The sequence below is a fragment of the Coturnix japonica genome, chromosome 15 (genome assembly GCF_054131305.1).
Source record: "Coturnix japonica strain WE chromosome 15, WE-NBRP24, whole genome shotgun sequence".
NCBI classification, from domain to species: domain Eukaryota; kingdom Metazoa; phylum Chordata; class Aves; order Galliformes; family Phasianidae; genus Coturnix; species Coturnix japonica.
Genome location: NC_140677.1, coordinates 10,423,962 through 10,441,044, shown reverse-complemented (window position 1 = coordinate 10,441,044; position 17,083 = coordinate 10,423,962). Strand labels below are relative to the sequence as shown.

The 17,083-nt window shown below is 40.3% G+C and overlaps 1 protein-coding gene across 1 annotated transcript; it reads left to right on the top strand.

Moving 5' to 3' along the window:
* Positions 1–1,620: 1,620 nt before the first annotated feature.
* On the top strand, positions 1,621–16,779 carry RUVBL1 (RuvB like AAA ATPase 1). Its single transcript, XM_015875436.3, has 11 exons — positions 1,621–1,833; positions 2,599–2,685; positions 3,337–3,469; positions 6,860–7,011; positions 8,250–8,339; positions 9,173–9,322; positions 11,155–11,218; positions 12,158–12,356; positions 13,115–13,217; positions 15,793–15,884; positions 16,203–16,779. Exons 1-11 carry the CDS (start codon positions 1,693–1,695, stop codon positions 16,360–16,362), a joined length of 1,371 nt encoding a protein of 456 aa, XP_015730922.2. The 5' UTR covers positions 1,621–1,692; the 3' UTR covers positions 16,363–16,779.
* Positions 16,780–17,083: the final 304 nt, after the last annotated feature.

The following is a 17,083-nucleotide window of genomic DNA, read 5'->3' as shown; positions in this document are numbered from 1 at the left end:
CCAAAAATTCTTAGCTACAAGAGTTGAAATAAGAGGATACCCTTACAAAGGTGTTGAACTACATATGTCTGCAATTATATTGTAACTAGTTTTAAACTAGATTATCTAAATATAAACTGACAGAACAAGTCAGCAGAAAAAAAACAAATAGCATTCTTTGCTGAATGACATTTAAATCAAAACTAACGGAAGCTCTGAGATGAAAAGGGGATGAATGGCACATAACAGTCTTCACCAGATTTCTGCGACCTGAGCCACGTCGCCCACCCTTCCTTCCCAAAAGCCCGTCTGCTGTTTTGGATCACTGCACAACTGCTTTGGCAGCAGCAGCAGCACAATATGTCAGCCCATTAATGCTGAGCATTAGGACATCGACACAGCATTTATCATCAAACACGATGTATTAGTGAGAAAAGATTCCCCTCTTTCAGAGTAGATACAAGGAGAAATTTCTTCTCACTCACTGCCCAGGGAGAGGTACAGACACTATCCCTGGAGGCTGTTCCTTGACAGGCTGAGGGAGTTGGGTTTGTTCAGCCTAGAGAAGAGAAGGTTGCGGGGTGACCTCATTGCAGCCTTTCAATACCTGAAGGGAACTTACTCCCAGGAGGGGAGTAAACTCTTCGAAAGGGCTGATAATAGCAGGACACGGGGAAACGGTTTTAAGTTAAAAGAGGGAAGATTTAGATTGGATGTTAGGGGGAAGTTCTTTACTAGGAGAGTGGTTCGGCCCTGGAACAGGCTGCCCAGGGAGGTTGTGGATGCCCCGTCCTTGGAGGTGTTCAAGACCAGGTTGGACGGGGCCCTGGGCAACCTGATCTAGTAAAGGTGTATGTTTGGTGGCCCTGCCAGGCAGGGGGGTTGGAACTACATGATCCTTGAGGTCCCTTCCAACCCGGGTCATTCTGTGATTCTGTGACGCATCCCAGAACCGTGCAGATGTGGTACTGAGGGATGTGGCAATCAGGCATAGTGATGGGTCAGTGGTTGGATTAGATGACCTCAGCCATCTTTTCCAACCTTAACTATTCCATGAGTAACTCCAGAATCTACCAACAAGAAGCCACTGGAGCAGCCAGCTCTGAAACCCTCTGAGATTTCACAGCATTTCCACCCCAAGCACTGATGGACCACATAAGAGGTGCAGTAACACTACAGCAGAGCCCACAGCCATGGTGGTGGGAGATCTGTTACATGAGGGAGCTCTGAGGGTGTGGAGATGAGACAACATGTTTTCCCCTCAGTTTATCAGCTCAGGAGGAAGCTGTTGTATATATACTGTATAAAAGGCGAAGTTAAAGGCTCAGATATTGCCGTGGGCACGTAAAACGTAAATAACTGCTGGTTAAAAATTAACCAGCAGTGGTTAAATTAACACACTGGTAAAGGCAGGACGACAGCAAAGCCCACCCAAAGGCTCGGCCCCTGCTCGGTCCCGGCCCATCTCCCCACAGCACCCGCGCGCAGCCGGACCCTTTGAGTGAGGCGCACACGGAAGCGCGAAGACGGCCCCAATAAATATGTACCCACTCGGCGGTGACAGGCACCTACCGCAGCCAATCACCAGCGGGAGCGCCGCAACGCGGGCCAATGACGAGAGGGGGGCGGGGAGAGGAGGCCGCGCGCCGGGAGCCTTGGTAACGCGCGGGCCGCGTGTGGCGGGTGGACGTGAGGGAGAAGGGAGACCCCGCCATGAAGATCGAGGAGGTGAAGAGCACCTCGAAGACGCAGCGCATCGCAGCACACAGCCATGTTAAAGGGCTGGGGCTGGACGAGAGCGGCACCGCCAAACCGGCGGGGGCCGGGCTGGTGGGACAGGAGAACGCGCGGGAGGTGAGAGATGGGCCCTGCATGGCGCTGCTGCGGGCGGACGGGGATCATTAGAGCCAGGCCGGGCTGTGAGATCGCCGTTACATCGCTGTGATTGTCGGTAGCGATCACAGGGTTTTAGGTCATCAGATGGTGCCTGAGGTGGTGAGGCAGCCAGTCCCGCTGCTGCTCCGGGTGGGGGTTTGTCACAGAATGACCCGGGTTGGAAGGGACCTCAAGGATCATGTAGTTCCAACCCCCTGCCTGGAAGGGCCACCAAACATACACCTTTACTAGATCAGGTTGCCCAGGGCCCCGTCCAACCTGGTCTTGAACACCTCCAAGGATGGGGCATCCACAACCTCCCTGGGCAGCCTGTTCCAGGGCCTAACCACTCTCCTAGTGAAGAACTTCCCCCTAACATCCAACCTAAATCTTCCCTCTTTTAACTTCAAACCATTTCCCCGTGTCCTGCTATTATCAGCCCTTTCCAAGAGTTTACTCCCCTCTTGCTCTGTTTTTAGGCTTTGATACCTGCGTGCAGCTCTGCAAGGGGAAAAAGATCCCCAGCTCTTTGGTTTGAGTTCTGTTTGATTTATTTCTTTAATGTGCCAGATACAGGGACTGCAGGAAGTGATTTCTTTCTTACCTCACTCCTATGTATAACATTGAACTGCAGTTTAATTTTGGCACCTCAGAAGATCAGTAGTTCTAAACACTTCTAGTATCACTGGAATTAAATGTATTTTAACAGTACTCTTGTTAATGGTGCCAACCCTTATCCTGCAGGCTTGTGGGGTTATAGTAGAGCTCATCAAAAGCAAGAAGATGGCTGGCAGAGCTGTCCTGTTGGCAGGACCTCCTGGAACTGGCAAGGTATCCTGATATTTTTATTTTCCTTTTCTTGCAAGAAATAAAACCTTCTGAAATCCGCTGTAATTTAACGTGCTGCCACAAGCATTTTAGAATAGCGGTTATATATTGTCTTCATCTGCTGTTGTGTTTTTTTTCCTCCATTAAGGTATTGACACAGTCTCCTGTTTTGTGTTTAATTTTTGCCACGTCATTAGCACTGGCAGCATCCTCTGGTTTGTGCAGCCATCATTAGTGCGAAAGCACCTAATATAGGTTGCCAAACACAGAGGCAGGACAGTTTCTGATTAGTCTTATAAGTTAATTCGATATTAAAAGCCTAAATAGTTATTCTTTTTAGTTGTTTTTCCCTTTCCATCTCATTTCTATAAGATGTTAAATTCAGAAGTCCACTATCATTCCTTTACAGTGTTTATAAGTCATTGGTAGAAGTCACCTTATGCGTGTCTAATTTGTTTTGGTGGGAGATGTTTGTTATATGTGAGAGATGTCAGAGCAGTTATAATATAGTATATATATGTATATATATATATAATACTATAGTATAGTAGTAGTAGTTGATAGAGTGAAGGTGATACGATGAGGAAAGTTAACTTAGTGCAGAAAGAATCCTCATAAAAATGAAATGCTTAATTTCTTTTTCCATTTTTAAAGACTGCCTTGGCTTTAGCTATTGCTCAGGAACTTGGCAGTAAAGTTCCCTTTTGTCCTATGGTTGGAAGTGAGGTCTATTCTACTGAAATCAAGAAAACAGAAGTTCTGATGGAAAACTTCAGACGAGCAATTGGTAAGTTTCAGAAAAACAGAAACGTTTTTATGTGATACTTACATTGTTTTTTCTAGTGATCTGAAAAGGAAAAATCTTGGTGGTCACGGTGGTTTCCAGAACATGATGTGAACTTTTCTTCAATGCTGATCTTAAACTGGGGAATCTCTCCCACACTTAGTAGAGTCAGTAAGGTTTTCTGGATATAAATGCTTGTGTCCCACAGATATTTTTACTTACTCTCCTCCCCCAGGATCTCTTCTTGTCCTCCAGGTTCCACCTCCTGATGCCACCTGTGACACTCCAGAAATCTGAAAGAAAATCTGTTTTTAGTTTCTTACATTAGCAGAAATGCTTATAGACAGCAAAATGCTTTCCCTTGTACTTTAGTGATTCCACCTTGCTGAGCAAGCAGCCTTCTCGAGGGGTTCCCAAGTGGCAGCATTAGCCTGGCTCAGTGTTCCAGTGAGCACAGAGGAAGTTCCATGCCAGCAAAATAAATAATATCTTCAATATCTTCCTCAATTCTAGAGTGCTTTTACAAAGTCAACGTAAATTGGGTAAATTTGCAACGCGACCTCACTAAGTAGTTAAAATCTCTTTTATGATCTCTGCTGACAGCTGATAAATGCGGTTAAAATGGCCCTTGTTTGTGTAAGGATTGCCTAAAGATGACCTAACTGAAAAACTGAACTTATTAACAGTTAATTTCCCTGATTTCTCTGCCGTGTTTCCTCTCTGACTTCATCTGAGTATCTGGGGGTGGTGAAGAGGTCTCTCAGTTCTGCAACCAAGTAAAAGTATTCCATTCATTTTCATAAGAAAAACCTTCAGTAGTCTCTGGTCTAGTTACCATGAATCTGGCAGGGCCTGGGGGATGGAAGCCAAAGACTGAGCAGTCTGCAATATTTCCTTGATGTGATGAAGTACCCTGTCAGAGATCTGGAAACTTGAACCAACAGATGAAACTTCTGCCATCCATGTTGTCATTTCTGGAGATAGCTGGATTTTAACTCCTGGGTTAACAGCCAGCTACATTGTTAGTCCTCCGCATTCCCTGAATGTCAGCAGAAAGACACTTCTAAACAAATATTGGCGTTCATGAAAGATGGAACTTCTTTTATTCCTTTCTGTTGAACTCCGTGTCACATTTTCATGACAACTTTTATTGAATATTTTTATCAGTGTAAAAAAAAAAAGAAACAAATATTTTAAAGGATCAGCTGTTCTTTATTACAGTGGAATGTTTTCCAATCGTGTTTAAATCTTGGTTACATTTTAGATCACCTGCCTGGCAAATAAATAATTTAAAAGAGTAAATGTTCTCAAAAAGGATTTTTTATGCACAGTGCAGCTGTGGCTGAGTGCAGGGAATAAAAATCTCATACAGTTGGCCCCTATTTTATTTATTTTTTGCTTGATTGGTGTGAAACCTTCCTTTAGGGGGCTCAAATTGTAAAAATCATTAGGGATGTGTTAGCAGCCTACCAACGTGGTGACAGAAACTAACTAGTATTAAAGAGTTCAATTGCAGTAAAGAACTGGAATAACCCCTTAGATACAGGGAAACAATATGCTGTCTATGAGTTGTAACTGCCAGTAAATCAAACAAGCACTACTGAAGTCCACAGCACCTTTGAGCCAAAATATGAAGTTTTCTGCAATTTCTTTCCTGGGCTTGTGCTTCTGATTTGTAATTAGGAAATGTCTCTGTTTAAGTTAAGGAGGTCTTTTAAGAGTTAAGCTGATCCATGCAGATTGATTTTGAAACAAAAGACAGTCAACAGAAAATTCAAAACACTGATTGCTTTTTTTCAGATCTTGTTAAGCTCTGAACTGATTCAGCTTTGCTTTGTATTGTGGAACAGAATTTGCTCGAGTCTGATTATTTTCAAATGAAATAAAGCTTAAAGATGTGATTTAAGACCATGCAAATATACCCCAAAGATGAATGTCTTGCAGTTTGTGGGGGCAAAATAGGACTTAAGCTGAAACATTAAAAACAAAAGGGAAAAGCAAGACTGCAAATGTCCAGAGTTTACCACAGAGAGTTCTACTGTACAGAATCCCATATTACTGAATGCTCCTTGCAGATGTTGTCTATGTGACACAGCCTCATCTTGCTCAATTTCATCATTCAGAGGTTCATTACTTTAATGTTTTGGCATACGTGAAAAACATTTGAAACATTTTCTGAAATTAACTTTGTGTAGAACTTCCAGGTTATGGTAAGTAAGAGAAAGCACACGTTTCTTACCAAGAAGTTATCCTCTTATCCGAAAACCCCACGATTTCTCACATTTCAAATCCTATCCTTAATTTGGGTCCAGTAGAGGGAGACAGACTCTTATTTGTCAGTCCTTTCTATTTCCCTATCAGCAACTCAAGATTACTGGTGAAGTGTCTGATCTATTTCAAAGCAAAATGAAAAGTTAAGGAACAAGGAAAGTTTTATAAAGTCCTAATAGCCTCAGACTGCACAGGATGATTTCCTTGTATCTTGTTACAGCCTATTCATCATTTTTGGTATGGCATGTGTGTCTCATAAAATACTTTATAGAGTCTCCTCAGATGTGGGTTCTTTGAAATTTTATGTACTTAGAGCGTCTGCATAATTGTGGTGGTGATGATAGTGGTTTTTCTTCGGCACAGTCTAAACATTAAACTCTTCAGCTCTGTATTATTTATCAGTTTAAAATGACTTTTAGTCCATTACAATGGTTTTGGCTTAGAATATTGTAATGTTTTCTCAACTCACTGAAAAACAGTGAAGCAAGGATGTCACTGTCTCCTATTTTGAAACAGTTTTAAGCTTGCTTTGACAGATTCTGTTAAACTTTGTCTAACTCACCTCTCACTTATAACTTAGTAAAATAATATATCTTGTTTTTCTTAAAAACAAAGGTTTTTTTGAAGTTACTTTTGTTCCTCCTCTATCCTGACTTCATGGGACTTTTCTGAAAGCATGAAAATCACGTACAACTCACAGTTGTGCTGTTGCTGCTGATCTTTAGTTTCAGAATTCTGATCAACTGTTGATCTTCAGTTTAAAGTTACTAGTCAGGCAATTGCCCTCTTTGAGTGGAGGTAAAAGAGAGAGGATGCTGATATCTGCTTAAAGAATGAATAATAAGCAGCAGAAAGAAAATAATTTCCTAGAGTTTAATAAGCTGCTTTTTGGATCAGAACATAGGTTGAATATTGAAAAACTATAATTATCTTTCAAATTTTGGAATTAAAGAACTCCAGTTAAAGGTAACAAACCCTAACAATATATTAAAAACTGTATTATATTTTACATCAATAATGTATTATATTCTACATCAATATGTTAGTATTGATGTAGAAGAGTCTTGAGTGCTTTTGGTCATTGATTTGTGCAATTAAACTATTCCAAACAATTGCTTCCAGGATTGAGGATTAAAGAGACCAAGGAGGTGTACGAAGGAGAAGTCACAGAATTAACTCCATGTGAGACTGAAAACCCTATGGGGGGCTACGGCAAAACAATCAGCCATGTAATTATAGGACTCAAAACTGCAAAGGGCACCAAACAGTTGAAGGTACGTATGGTAGAGTTTCAAAATTTCCTTCAAAATGTCACATCTGCATCTTTTGTTTTTACCAGTTCTTGATCCCCACGTGGGTAGAATAACAGTGCAAAGAAACTGTTTTGCTAGGCAGCATTGTCTTACTCCTGAACACGTACTTTTGTCTCTTCAGTGTTTGTATGTTTTGGATATTGGTCTTTTCTCCTACTTATTGAAACTTTGTCGTCACTCTTAACAGCTCCTGTTACTTTTCTGTTTTGACAACACACACTTGTGAGCATTCAAGTTAAAAGATTTAACCAGCAAAAGATTCCGATGCAGTTTTGCGGCAACATCAGTAGCTCACAGAAAAGCAGGTTCAGTGGGGAATCAGAACTATGACCTGATATGCTCACAGTGACTGCAGCTGTAACTTCACATTCATAATAGCAAATGTTCAAGAAGGTTTATTCATTTTTGTTTTGCCTGATACTCAACTGAATTTTTGAGAACAGTTTTGGCAAATTTTGTCTGCTTCTATATAAATTGTTCTTTCTGCCACAGTTCTTTTTATGTGTGGAGATATGCTTTAGTGAATACGTGATAGAGAACTAGAAATTGAGCTGGTATGTTGCCAGCTCAGCCCCACTTTCCCTTTGTTTTCTTGTCTCTGTCCTTATTGTTTAATTTCCCTGTCAGAATACGAGAGCTGAAAGCTGTCTCTGTTGTTAAGTATCAACTTGCATTTGTTCACACTGAAAACAAGAAAATGCAGAGGAAAAATGAATAAATACATACTATGAGAAACAATAGCATCTCATATTCCACGTCCGCTCTCCCTCACAGCTTGACAGAGGATGCAGACTGAGGATCAAGTAGCACAACGCAGTGCAATAGTCAGTTTTTGTAAAAGTTTTGCTAGAAAGCAAGTGAAGCACCACATCCTAAGTGTAAACACATTGTCACATTACACAAAGGCATAACTGGTATCATTATGTTTTTGGCACTTAATGTCACTTTCTTCAGACAGATATTTTTGTGTAAGAAAATAAGTTTTATGCATCTTCTTTAGATTTTACAGTAAAGACTTAAGTTGTACTCTACTGCTACTCCAGGTGTCACAGCTTTATAAAATCCTAGCAGGTATTACTGGGAGAAGTTGAAGTTTAATTTTGCTTGATGGAAGCGTGCTTTAGCCTAAACTTCTGTTTGTTGATTACCATATTAATATGGAACTGTTTTCACCAACTGTGATGTTTGTTTGTCTGCAGCTGGACCCCAGCATATTTGAAAGCTTGCAGAAAGAACGAGTGGAAACAGGCGATGTTATTTATATTGAAGCAAACAGTGGAGCCGTCAAGGTAAAATGAAAGTTCTGCATTTTTATGCAGGTGGATGTGTTCTTGCAGGTCTTTGTCAGAAAGCTCGCCCATTTGTTAAGCTTAATTGACATGAAATGGGTACGTGAAAGTTTTAAAAGTGCCCAACGTTATCCTTATCTGGTAAGAAAAATATCTCTTGCACTGAAAGAGCATGGTCATCTGGTTCATGATTAAGGTCATCTTGCAAGGAAACTATCACTGATGCTGCCTGGTTCAGTTTCCTTTTCTGTAAGATCAAGACATCTTTAAGGAAAGATGGGGGAAAAAAACAGCAAGCAACTTTAGTCGTTTTCAGGCTGACATGTGCAGTGTATTTAATCTTTCTTTTATCGCTCTGGTATTTTCTCCACAAGATATATACATGTAGAAGGGAACACTGCATTAGTTAGCATTCTTTTCATATCTGATTTGGAAAGTAGCGATACTTGCTGTTTAATGGATGACCATAATATTTTCTATCATATAATAAATCACCCACCTACAAAGGAGTGTTGAACAGTTCTCCTAATCTCTAGCTAATCATCTGGATTTGTCCTTTAGCAAGAATTGCATACAGTTAAAATAAAGGGAGAGAGGAGTGGAATATTCTTACCACCAAAATATCAGGTGCTTTTCAACAGGGTATTTTGAGCTTTGATCAGTAGATACAGCGTGCTTGTTGCTAAGCAGGGAGCGGGATGTCTGAACTGTCAGACAGAAGTTTGTCAGGACTGGAGTTGTGAACAGTTGTGAACTAAGCCCTTTATCAAGTTTGTCACTCAAGGTTTTGGCACCAAAACAAATCCTATACCTAAATTTCTGTCTTTCTTCAGAGGCAAGGCAGATGTGATACCTATGCTACAGAATTTGACCTTGAAGCTGAAGAGTATGTTCCTTTGCCAAAGGGTGACGTGCACAAGAAAAAGGAAATTATTCAGGATGTTACCCTGCATGACTTGGATGTGGCCAATGCTCGACCTCAGGTATCTAATTACACAGATCAAGCCTTTACAGAAAAAATATTGAACATAGTTCTGGTGGTTTCTAGAATAATCAAGAAGATACAGGAAGTTTTGAGATGTTGTAAAATACCCTTGAAGACACTGCCATAGGAGAAACAGGAGGTATCTCAAAGGCCACTCTGACTACTCTCTGCAAGGAGTGTTTGCTGCAGTGTGGGCTGCTCCTCTTGACCAAAGAAAGAGGTCATAGAGTCATTAAAATTGAAAAAGATCTCTCATCAACATAATAGAATGGCAATACAGGTGTAATAACAGAGGGACTAGCACAATGGAAAGGTGTTACAAAGAAAAAGTACTCACCCATCTCTGAAGATCTAAGCTCACAAAGGAGGGATCTGCAACCAGACTCATTCCTTAGCAGCAGTCAGCCCTTAAATGAGGTCTAGGAGAGATGCAGCCAGGCTCCACCCTTCCTGCCACACAACTGAACTGTCTTCACCTGTGCTCCCAGGGGCTGACTGGGTCCTTTTCCCAGGTGCTCAATCAGTGGTTCAGTCAGTGGTTCAGGCTGTGACTCAACAGTTAGCATGCACTTCTTAAGATCATCAAGTCCAACTTTCAACCATTATGCCCAGTAGAATCCTGTTCTTAAGTGCCACATCTACATGTTTCTTGAATTCCTCCAGGGACAGTGACTCCACCTCTTCCCCAGGCAGCCTGTGTTCCAGTATTTGACAGCTCTTTCAGATAATAAATTTTTCCTAATATCCAACATTAAAAAATAATAAATTTAAGCACCTTGCCCTGGGAAAACCTTCTGTTCGATCATTGTGTCTCCCTTGCCAGGTAAAATTACTCCTTTCTCTCCATAAGGAGAGATTGTGAGGTAGCAGCAGTGGGTATGCAGGCAGTCTGCATAATTGTATTTGTTGAAAGTTGAGAACAGATTAATTTCTTCTGCTTTGTAGTTACAGCTTTGTGGTTGTAAAATAGAAATTGCAAGGACCATAATAAATTATAGAATATCCTGAGTTGGGATGGACCCATAAGGATCATCAGGTCCAACTCTTGGCTCCACACATGAGAACCCAAAGATCAGACCATGTGCCTGATCACTAAGTGTTTTTGACCTTGCTGTAGATTCTCTTAATTTCCAAACGCTTCAAAATTCAAATTCAAAACGCTTCCTTCAGAAACGTTCCATAACCTCACATTAAACTTCCTTGATTTGCAGTAGAGCTCTGAAGTCACTGCATTAAAAAAGTTGAAAATAGGAGAATTAGCCCTTTCTGTATCATAACGTAAACAAAGGAAGGAGGAAACTCCTTCTCTGTCATAAACAAAAGCCACTGACAATACAGTATTTGTGTTTAAAGGCTGGCACCCCTATGATATGATATTACAAGCCCTTAACCTACATTTCAGAATAAACATCCTTTTTCCAACAAAATCATTTACCTGATAAAATCAAGGAATTCTAAAGTGTTAGAACTCAGCATAATTGTTCCTGTGTTGACAGGTTGAACAATTACAATGCACACGAAATCCAAAGACTCTGTTTCCTGATGTTTTCAGTTCTTATGAGCTTCTCTATGACAATTTTTAAAAGCAGATATCTCGGTGTTTTTTTTATATACTTTGCAAGGTTAAAGAAAGAGTGAGGAAATAATAGCTAATTGAACAGTTAGAATGCCACTGTGGTGAAGCGACGTAACCTTTGACAGGTTATCAACCACTGCTGAATAAAGTGTCAGTTCAACTGCAAGAAAGAACTGCTTTAACCAACTCCCAGTTCTTAATATTCTCGTGGTACGTGTTCACTTCAGGACTTAATTACTGTAACTTTCTTCTAGGGTGGGCAAGACATCCTTTCTATGATGGGACAGCTGATGAAGCCTAAGAAAACTGAAATTACTGGTATGAACCCTGCATCGTGCTTTCAGACCATCATCACCTATGTTTCCAGTTAGAAAAGCATTAAAAAATGGGTTATTAATGCAGCATCTATAATGATGAATGCCTACAAATAATGTTTTGTTTTTCAAAAATGTTCCGATTTAGCTGGCAACAGTGCAAACTTTGCTGGTTCACGTAGTTTTCAACTACATACTGTGTTCTGCATCCATGTTTTTGGAAAGAAAGAGGTCAGAGAGCCAGTGCTGTCCTTCTCCAAATATTTCTGCTCAAGAGTATGTGGTTGAACATAGATTGCTCCAAAAGTAATACCTGCTTATTTCCCTGGAAACTGCAACAGGTACAAAGAGCACAGTTACAATAGTTGGTAGAGCAAATTGTCAGCTACAAAACACTCCTTTTCAACACTGTCACAATCAATTAGCTCTGCATTTTCACCAGTAGCGGAACAAGAGCCTGTGTGCCAAGATTATAAAGATCTGCACCAGCACAGGTGACTCACTGTCACCACTGCTGAAATGCACCACCCACCCCCTCACTGTGCTTACGTCTACTGTAGGGTCTCCATAAATGCAAATCAGCGGGTGCCATTTTTACCACATGGGAGAATTCAGTCCCACACCTTTGTTTCATTACACTTCCATGTCAGATGTCATTTTGTCAGACTGCCCTTCTGCTGCCATCTGTCATGTGGCAACAACATGTAACAGAACATTGGTGGAAATTTTCAAACTCTACTGCTATACCACCAGCATCCGCCTCCGTTGTCATGGGCCAACATAATAAATAGCCATTACTTTCAGAGAAGCCCTCATATTTTCTTAGAGCTTTGCTAAGTTGCAAACTGACACCTCAAAAATAAAGAAAAATGTATTGATTGCTTTAAGTCTTTCATAGAAACTCACTAGCAGAGTTACTAATGGTTTGTTTTGTTTCTCATAGATAAACTTCGAGGGGAAATAAATAAAGTGGTAAATAAATACATTGATCAAGGCATTGCAGAGCTGGTCCCGGGCGTACTGTTTGTAGATGAGGTTCACATGCTGGATATTGAATGTTTCACATACCTGCACCGAGCACTGGAATCTTCTATTTCCCCCATTGTAATCTTTGCGTCCAATCGAGGAAACTGTGTAATCAGGTACGTTTCATGTTGAATTTTCCAGTTTGCATCAGCCCATAAGCCATGGAGTGAGTCGTATCAGCAGTGTTAGAACGTTTGAAAGCTTTTGTCTCTGATACTGACATCTGTGAAAACACCCTGTGTGGGTTGAAAGCTGCATCGGTGCTTAGGAATTGTCAGCTTCACTAAGAGAAACTCGTTTAGTGCCACACGAACTGAATTAAAGCAGGTTAGAACAACTTGTATTTCTGCTGACACATCCCTCTTTTTCTCTAAACTGTATTGCCTGCATGTTCTCTTACCGTTACCTCTCTCTTCAGGTATCTCAACACAGCTCCTGTAGAACCAGAAATGTGAACTTCTGCTATTGTAGTTTTCTCCTTCTGAATCAATTTGTTGTTTGCTATCCTTGTTGTTTAAGGCTTAAACTTCCTGTTCTTACTGCTGAACCATATTACAGTTCATCCTCTCATTGCTCCTTTCTTTTCTACTGTAGCGGTCTTGATTTTTGTATCTCCAGCCTTGCCAACTTACCTCCTGTTTTTAATCTGTGCTCCACTTCCACTTCAGTGTTTTGCACCACACAGTTTCTTTCAGGCTGTCCAGTATGAACTTCAAGCTAGAACGTTTCCTGTCAGTGTCTGGAGAGTGTGTCTCTATGGGAATACAGAAGAGCTGTAAATTAGTGGACATAGAGTCAGTTACTACTGATTTTAGTCAAATCAGTGTGCTGTATTCAGAATATCTGATCCTTTTCCATTTGTTTTCCCCTTTAGAGGCACAGAGGATGTAGTGTCTCCTCATGGAATACCACTGGACCTGCTGGACAGAGTGATGATTATCCGAACCATGTTGTATACGCCTCAAGAAATGAAACAGGTATACAGAGCATCTTAAGAGCTTCTAAAAAATACATGGGGTTCTACTTTCCTGGGATAAGGTGAAGGGATTTTTGTGCTCCTAGATAAGTTTGGAATCTTAGCGCGGTAAACATTACAGAGTTACACTTCTGAATGCTCGAAACCTTTCCTGTGGGGCCATGGCTGTGTACTGTGTATCGATTATAATGCTTAGGTGCCATTATGATGCATCGTGTCAAAGATCCCCCTCATTAGCGTCTCAATGCTGTGAAGTGACACAATGCAGCAGACATTACAGTTTATCATGTCAATTCTTTGTATTATTTAAGAGATAGTGTCAATGGAGGAGAGCGTTTCCACCAGATAATAGTCTCTTGCTGCTGGATAAGTGCCAAGGTGAAGCTGAGGCATTTCTTGAATATAAACGTGGGGGCAAAGCTTCATTTCATTTTGTTTGAGGAGCTTTTCACATAGGGCTGTTGTGAACCACGCTCAGGATGATTTTTTTGTACCTAAAAGGGTACTTAAAAGCATTACAATGTAGATAATAGAAGCAGCCCAGAGATGTATTAATGTGATTGAATTGCCTGTGTACTAAACAGGTTTTAAAGCAAGACTTCTGCTCAGTCTGCAGGTGTTAAAAACTGTTGTCTGAACTTCTCTATACTGTATGTGAATTTTATGCAGTAAGAGTAGTAGGAAAACGTACTTTAAAATAGCTTAACAAAAAGCAATGCAGTGTACTGTGCTACCATGCAGATAATATAGTGTTAAAGAGCTAATTTCTAAACTGATGATTTCTTAGAAGAGTTGGGTTAAATGCTTAAATCCCGGGGCTGAGGGAGATGTAGTGTTTGCAGTAGCTTTTTCTAAAGCTAAAAATGGATCTGGACATTTTCTCCCATAAACCACATAGTTAAATAATCTCATCTTCCCATAGATGAGGATTTTTCTATTACTTCTTTTGAGAGAGGAGGAGGAGGCGGCACTTACTACATTTCAGTTTCTAACTGAACACAGCTTAGGAGGGATAATAAAAATGAGAGACGTCCATAACTGTCTCTATTTTTTGCTCCCATTTTTCTTTCATTCTAGGAGGTTGTTTTCATTGTGTTTCTATGTGGGACTCTCTGCCTTGACATCTCACAATTGATTTGCTGATCAGTACAGTAATTTTGTGTCTATTGAAAGTTAGTTCATAACCAGTAGAAATCTCATTGTGTGGTTCTGCTGTCAGAAACACCCAGTTACCTTATTGCAACCAGGACAGGGATACAATGATTCTAGGATAACCCCTTTATATGTAGATACTAGTCACACTTCTTCCCTGCTGTTAGATGGAAGAGGTTGCACCTGATGAACAATGGGTGTTAGTTATTTCACCTGGTAAACACTACTTTTCCTATTTGAAGTAAGCGTGTTCGTATGTATTTTCTGGGTTACTGCCTTAGACCCTGATCCTTCAGTGAGATTCTACCAGGTTGCTAGATAAAAAGTTTTAAGAGATAGATAGTTATTCTAAGGTAAGTGGCACTCAAGGTGTCTTGTTTCTAACAGGGGAAGAGTAAAGCAGTAGTATTGGAATGAATGAAAAGTGCTGTTCGGGTGATCTATCGGATGTGACAGGTCTTCAATTTGGAATTGCAGTTTGCAGGGGCCATTTCTGATATTCAGTATTAATGTCTTAGCACAACTTTCTGCTATTTCAAACCCCTCTTTTACTCTCTTCCCTACCCTGACTCCCCTGGCGCATTTTTATGGCTTTAATTTAAACAAGTGCTTCTTGATATCTTGTTTACAAAGCTGCCAAAGTGAAAAATACCTGTATTATATGAGGCTTGCAGTTCCAGAGTTATCTCAGCACTACAACACAACATCATTATCCAGTCTGCCCCTTATCACTCGGCTGGTAATACGGACTACCGAGAGACTTGCGCCACTTCTGTTACAGCTTTATATGCTCAGGCTTATTGTGATATCTTGCTCTCCAACTTTGTGAAGATCTGCAAACTGGTACAAGCCTTAGGACTGTTCTTGAAAGATTAGATTTTTCTTAGTGATTTTTTTTCTTCTTGCATGAATAGGTGAATCTAAGAAAGTAACTTTTTGATTTATTTTACAATTGTATTGTCAACGGAATAAAAAGTGCGTTGTGAGCTGCTATGGGAAGTGTAGCTTTGTGTAGGGCTTGTTGGAACACACAACAATACACTGCAAAATGTAGGAACTGGTGTTGCTGCCCACAAGGCTCCAGCTGTTGCCATTATTCTCTGTGTACTTTATCGATTTCCTTGCATAATTCTCTTACTCTGCTTCTCATTAGTAGATCCACCTTGCGAACCATGCACAATCATCACAAAGTACAGTCAAAACATCAACCTGCTTTTATGATTATCAACATGATGTTTGCCCATTCAAAGACGGAATTCCACAGATCAGTTGTAGTGTAGAGGTAAACTACAGCAGGATAAGTTCGTACCGTATCATTTTATAGCACATCCCCATTGCTAAGCTGACAGTGCATCTAGGAAATAAACTAAGTAATCTAACATGCTAACAGCCTGGGCTGTTACCTGACTTACTTATTCCAACAGATCATAAAACTTCGTGCCCAGACGGAAGGAATTAATATTAGTGAAGAAGCTCTAAATCATTTAGGGGAAATTGGAACCAAAACAACCTTAAGGTGAGTTGAATGCAATTGGTTTTTCTCTCATACTTTGTAAGCATGACCGGGTCTTAAAACTCCATAGGATAATTCACTCTTGAAGCAAGACAGCTCACTCCCATACTGTAACACTGTGTTAAGAAGACTTAACACTGCTAAAGGTTTGTAATGCTCCTGTTGCCTTGTTTAAGGGATGTACCAGCTATAGAATCTTACAGATTTCTTTTTATATGACTAGAGCTGTGTGTTACTTAATAATTCTCCCACCCATACATTTATTCAGTTCACTGGAATGCACTGATCTGTAATTTTTCATCCATCTGTGTTTGGTCACAGGTACGCCGTGCAGCTACTGACCCCAGCTAACCTGCTTGCCAAGATTAATGGGAAAGACAGCATTGAGAAGGAGCATATTGAAGAAATAAATGAACTTTTCTATGACGCCAAGTCCTCGGCAAAAATCTTGGCTGATCAACAGGAGAAGTACATGAAATAAGCTTATTACATTAGATGCCTTGAAGCGGCGTTAACCCTTACCCAGGGCTGGCTTAAATAAGAAATGTTAATGGTTTGTCTCTTTTGGGACTGGAAAAATATTTAAATGTTGGACTGCTTTGTCAGGCCAGAATTAAATAGCAAGTGTTCTTATTACATTGTCAATGATAAGATGCTCTATGATATCTCTGTAACATCTTAGTCTCCATTTTATGAGTACCTGTGAAATGAATAGCTCTTGAACCACCAGTGTTTTTTAGATTTCATTACGGGAGAGCTCTAACTGAAGCTGATGCTTAAAAACAGTCTATTTTCTTTATGAATCTCCTTTTAAAATAGTTTCCTTTTACAGATGACTTTTTGGTTTTGAATCAAAGTTTGTCTGAAGTGGTTTATAATAAAGTATTTCAAGATCTAAGAACAAGTGCACGTTGGTGAAGTTATTGACCCTGACATTCCCTACTATAAAAGTGACTTAAAACCACTTACTGTTCATTTGGATTCAATATTGTTTTGATCACTTACTACTGTCACAGTCATGTGAAAACCTGCCCCATTCTTCAATATGGATTTTAGTATTGCCAGCCAGCCCTAATTATTTTCTGTGCTTTAAATGATGTGCCTACTCCATTCTCTACATCTGCACCTAAACAGCAGTGACAGAGATATGTAATGAATGATGTTTTTTGTTAAATCTCTGACTATTTTTGGCCAAGGAGCAA

What these genes read in the sequence shown, in the direction of transcription:
- RUVBL1 (XM_015875436.3), top strand. Translation starts at nt 1,693, where the DNA reads ATGAAGATCGAGGAGGTGAAGAGCACCTCGAAGACGCAGCGCATCGCA. An exon ending in AAACTTCAGACGAGCAATTG is followed by an intron (nt 3,470 to 6,859) that starts GTAAGTTTCAGA and finishes AATTGCTTCCAG; the next exon opens with GATTGAGGATTAAAGAGACC. An exon ending in CGAGGAAACTGTGTAATCAG is followed by an intron (nt 12,357 to 13,114) that starts GTACGTTTCATG and finishes TTTCCCCTTTAG; the next exon opens with AGGCACAGAGGATGTAGTGT.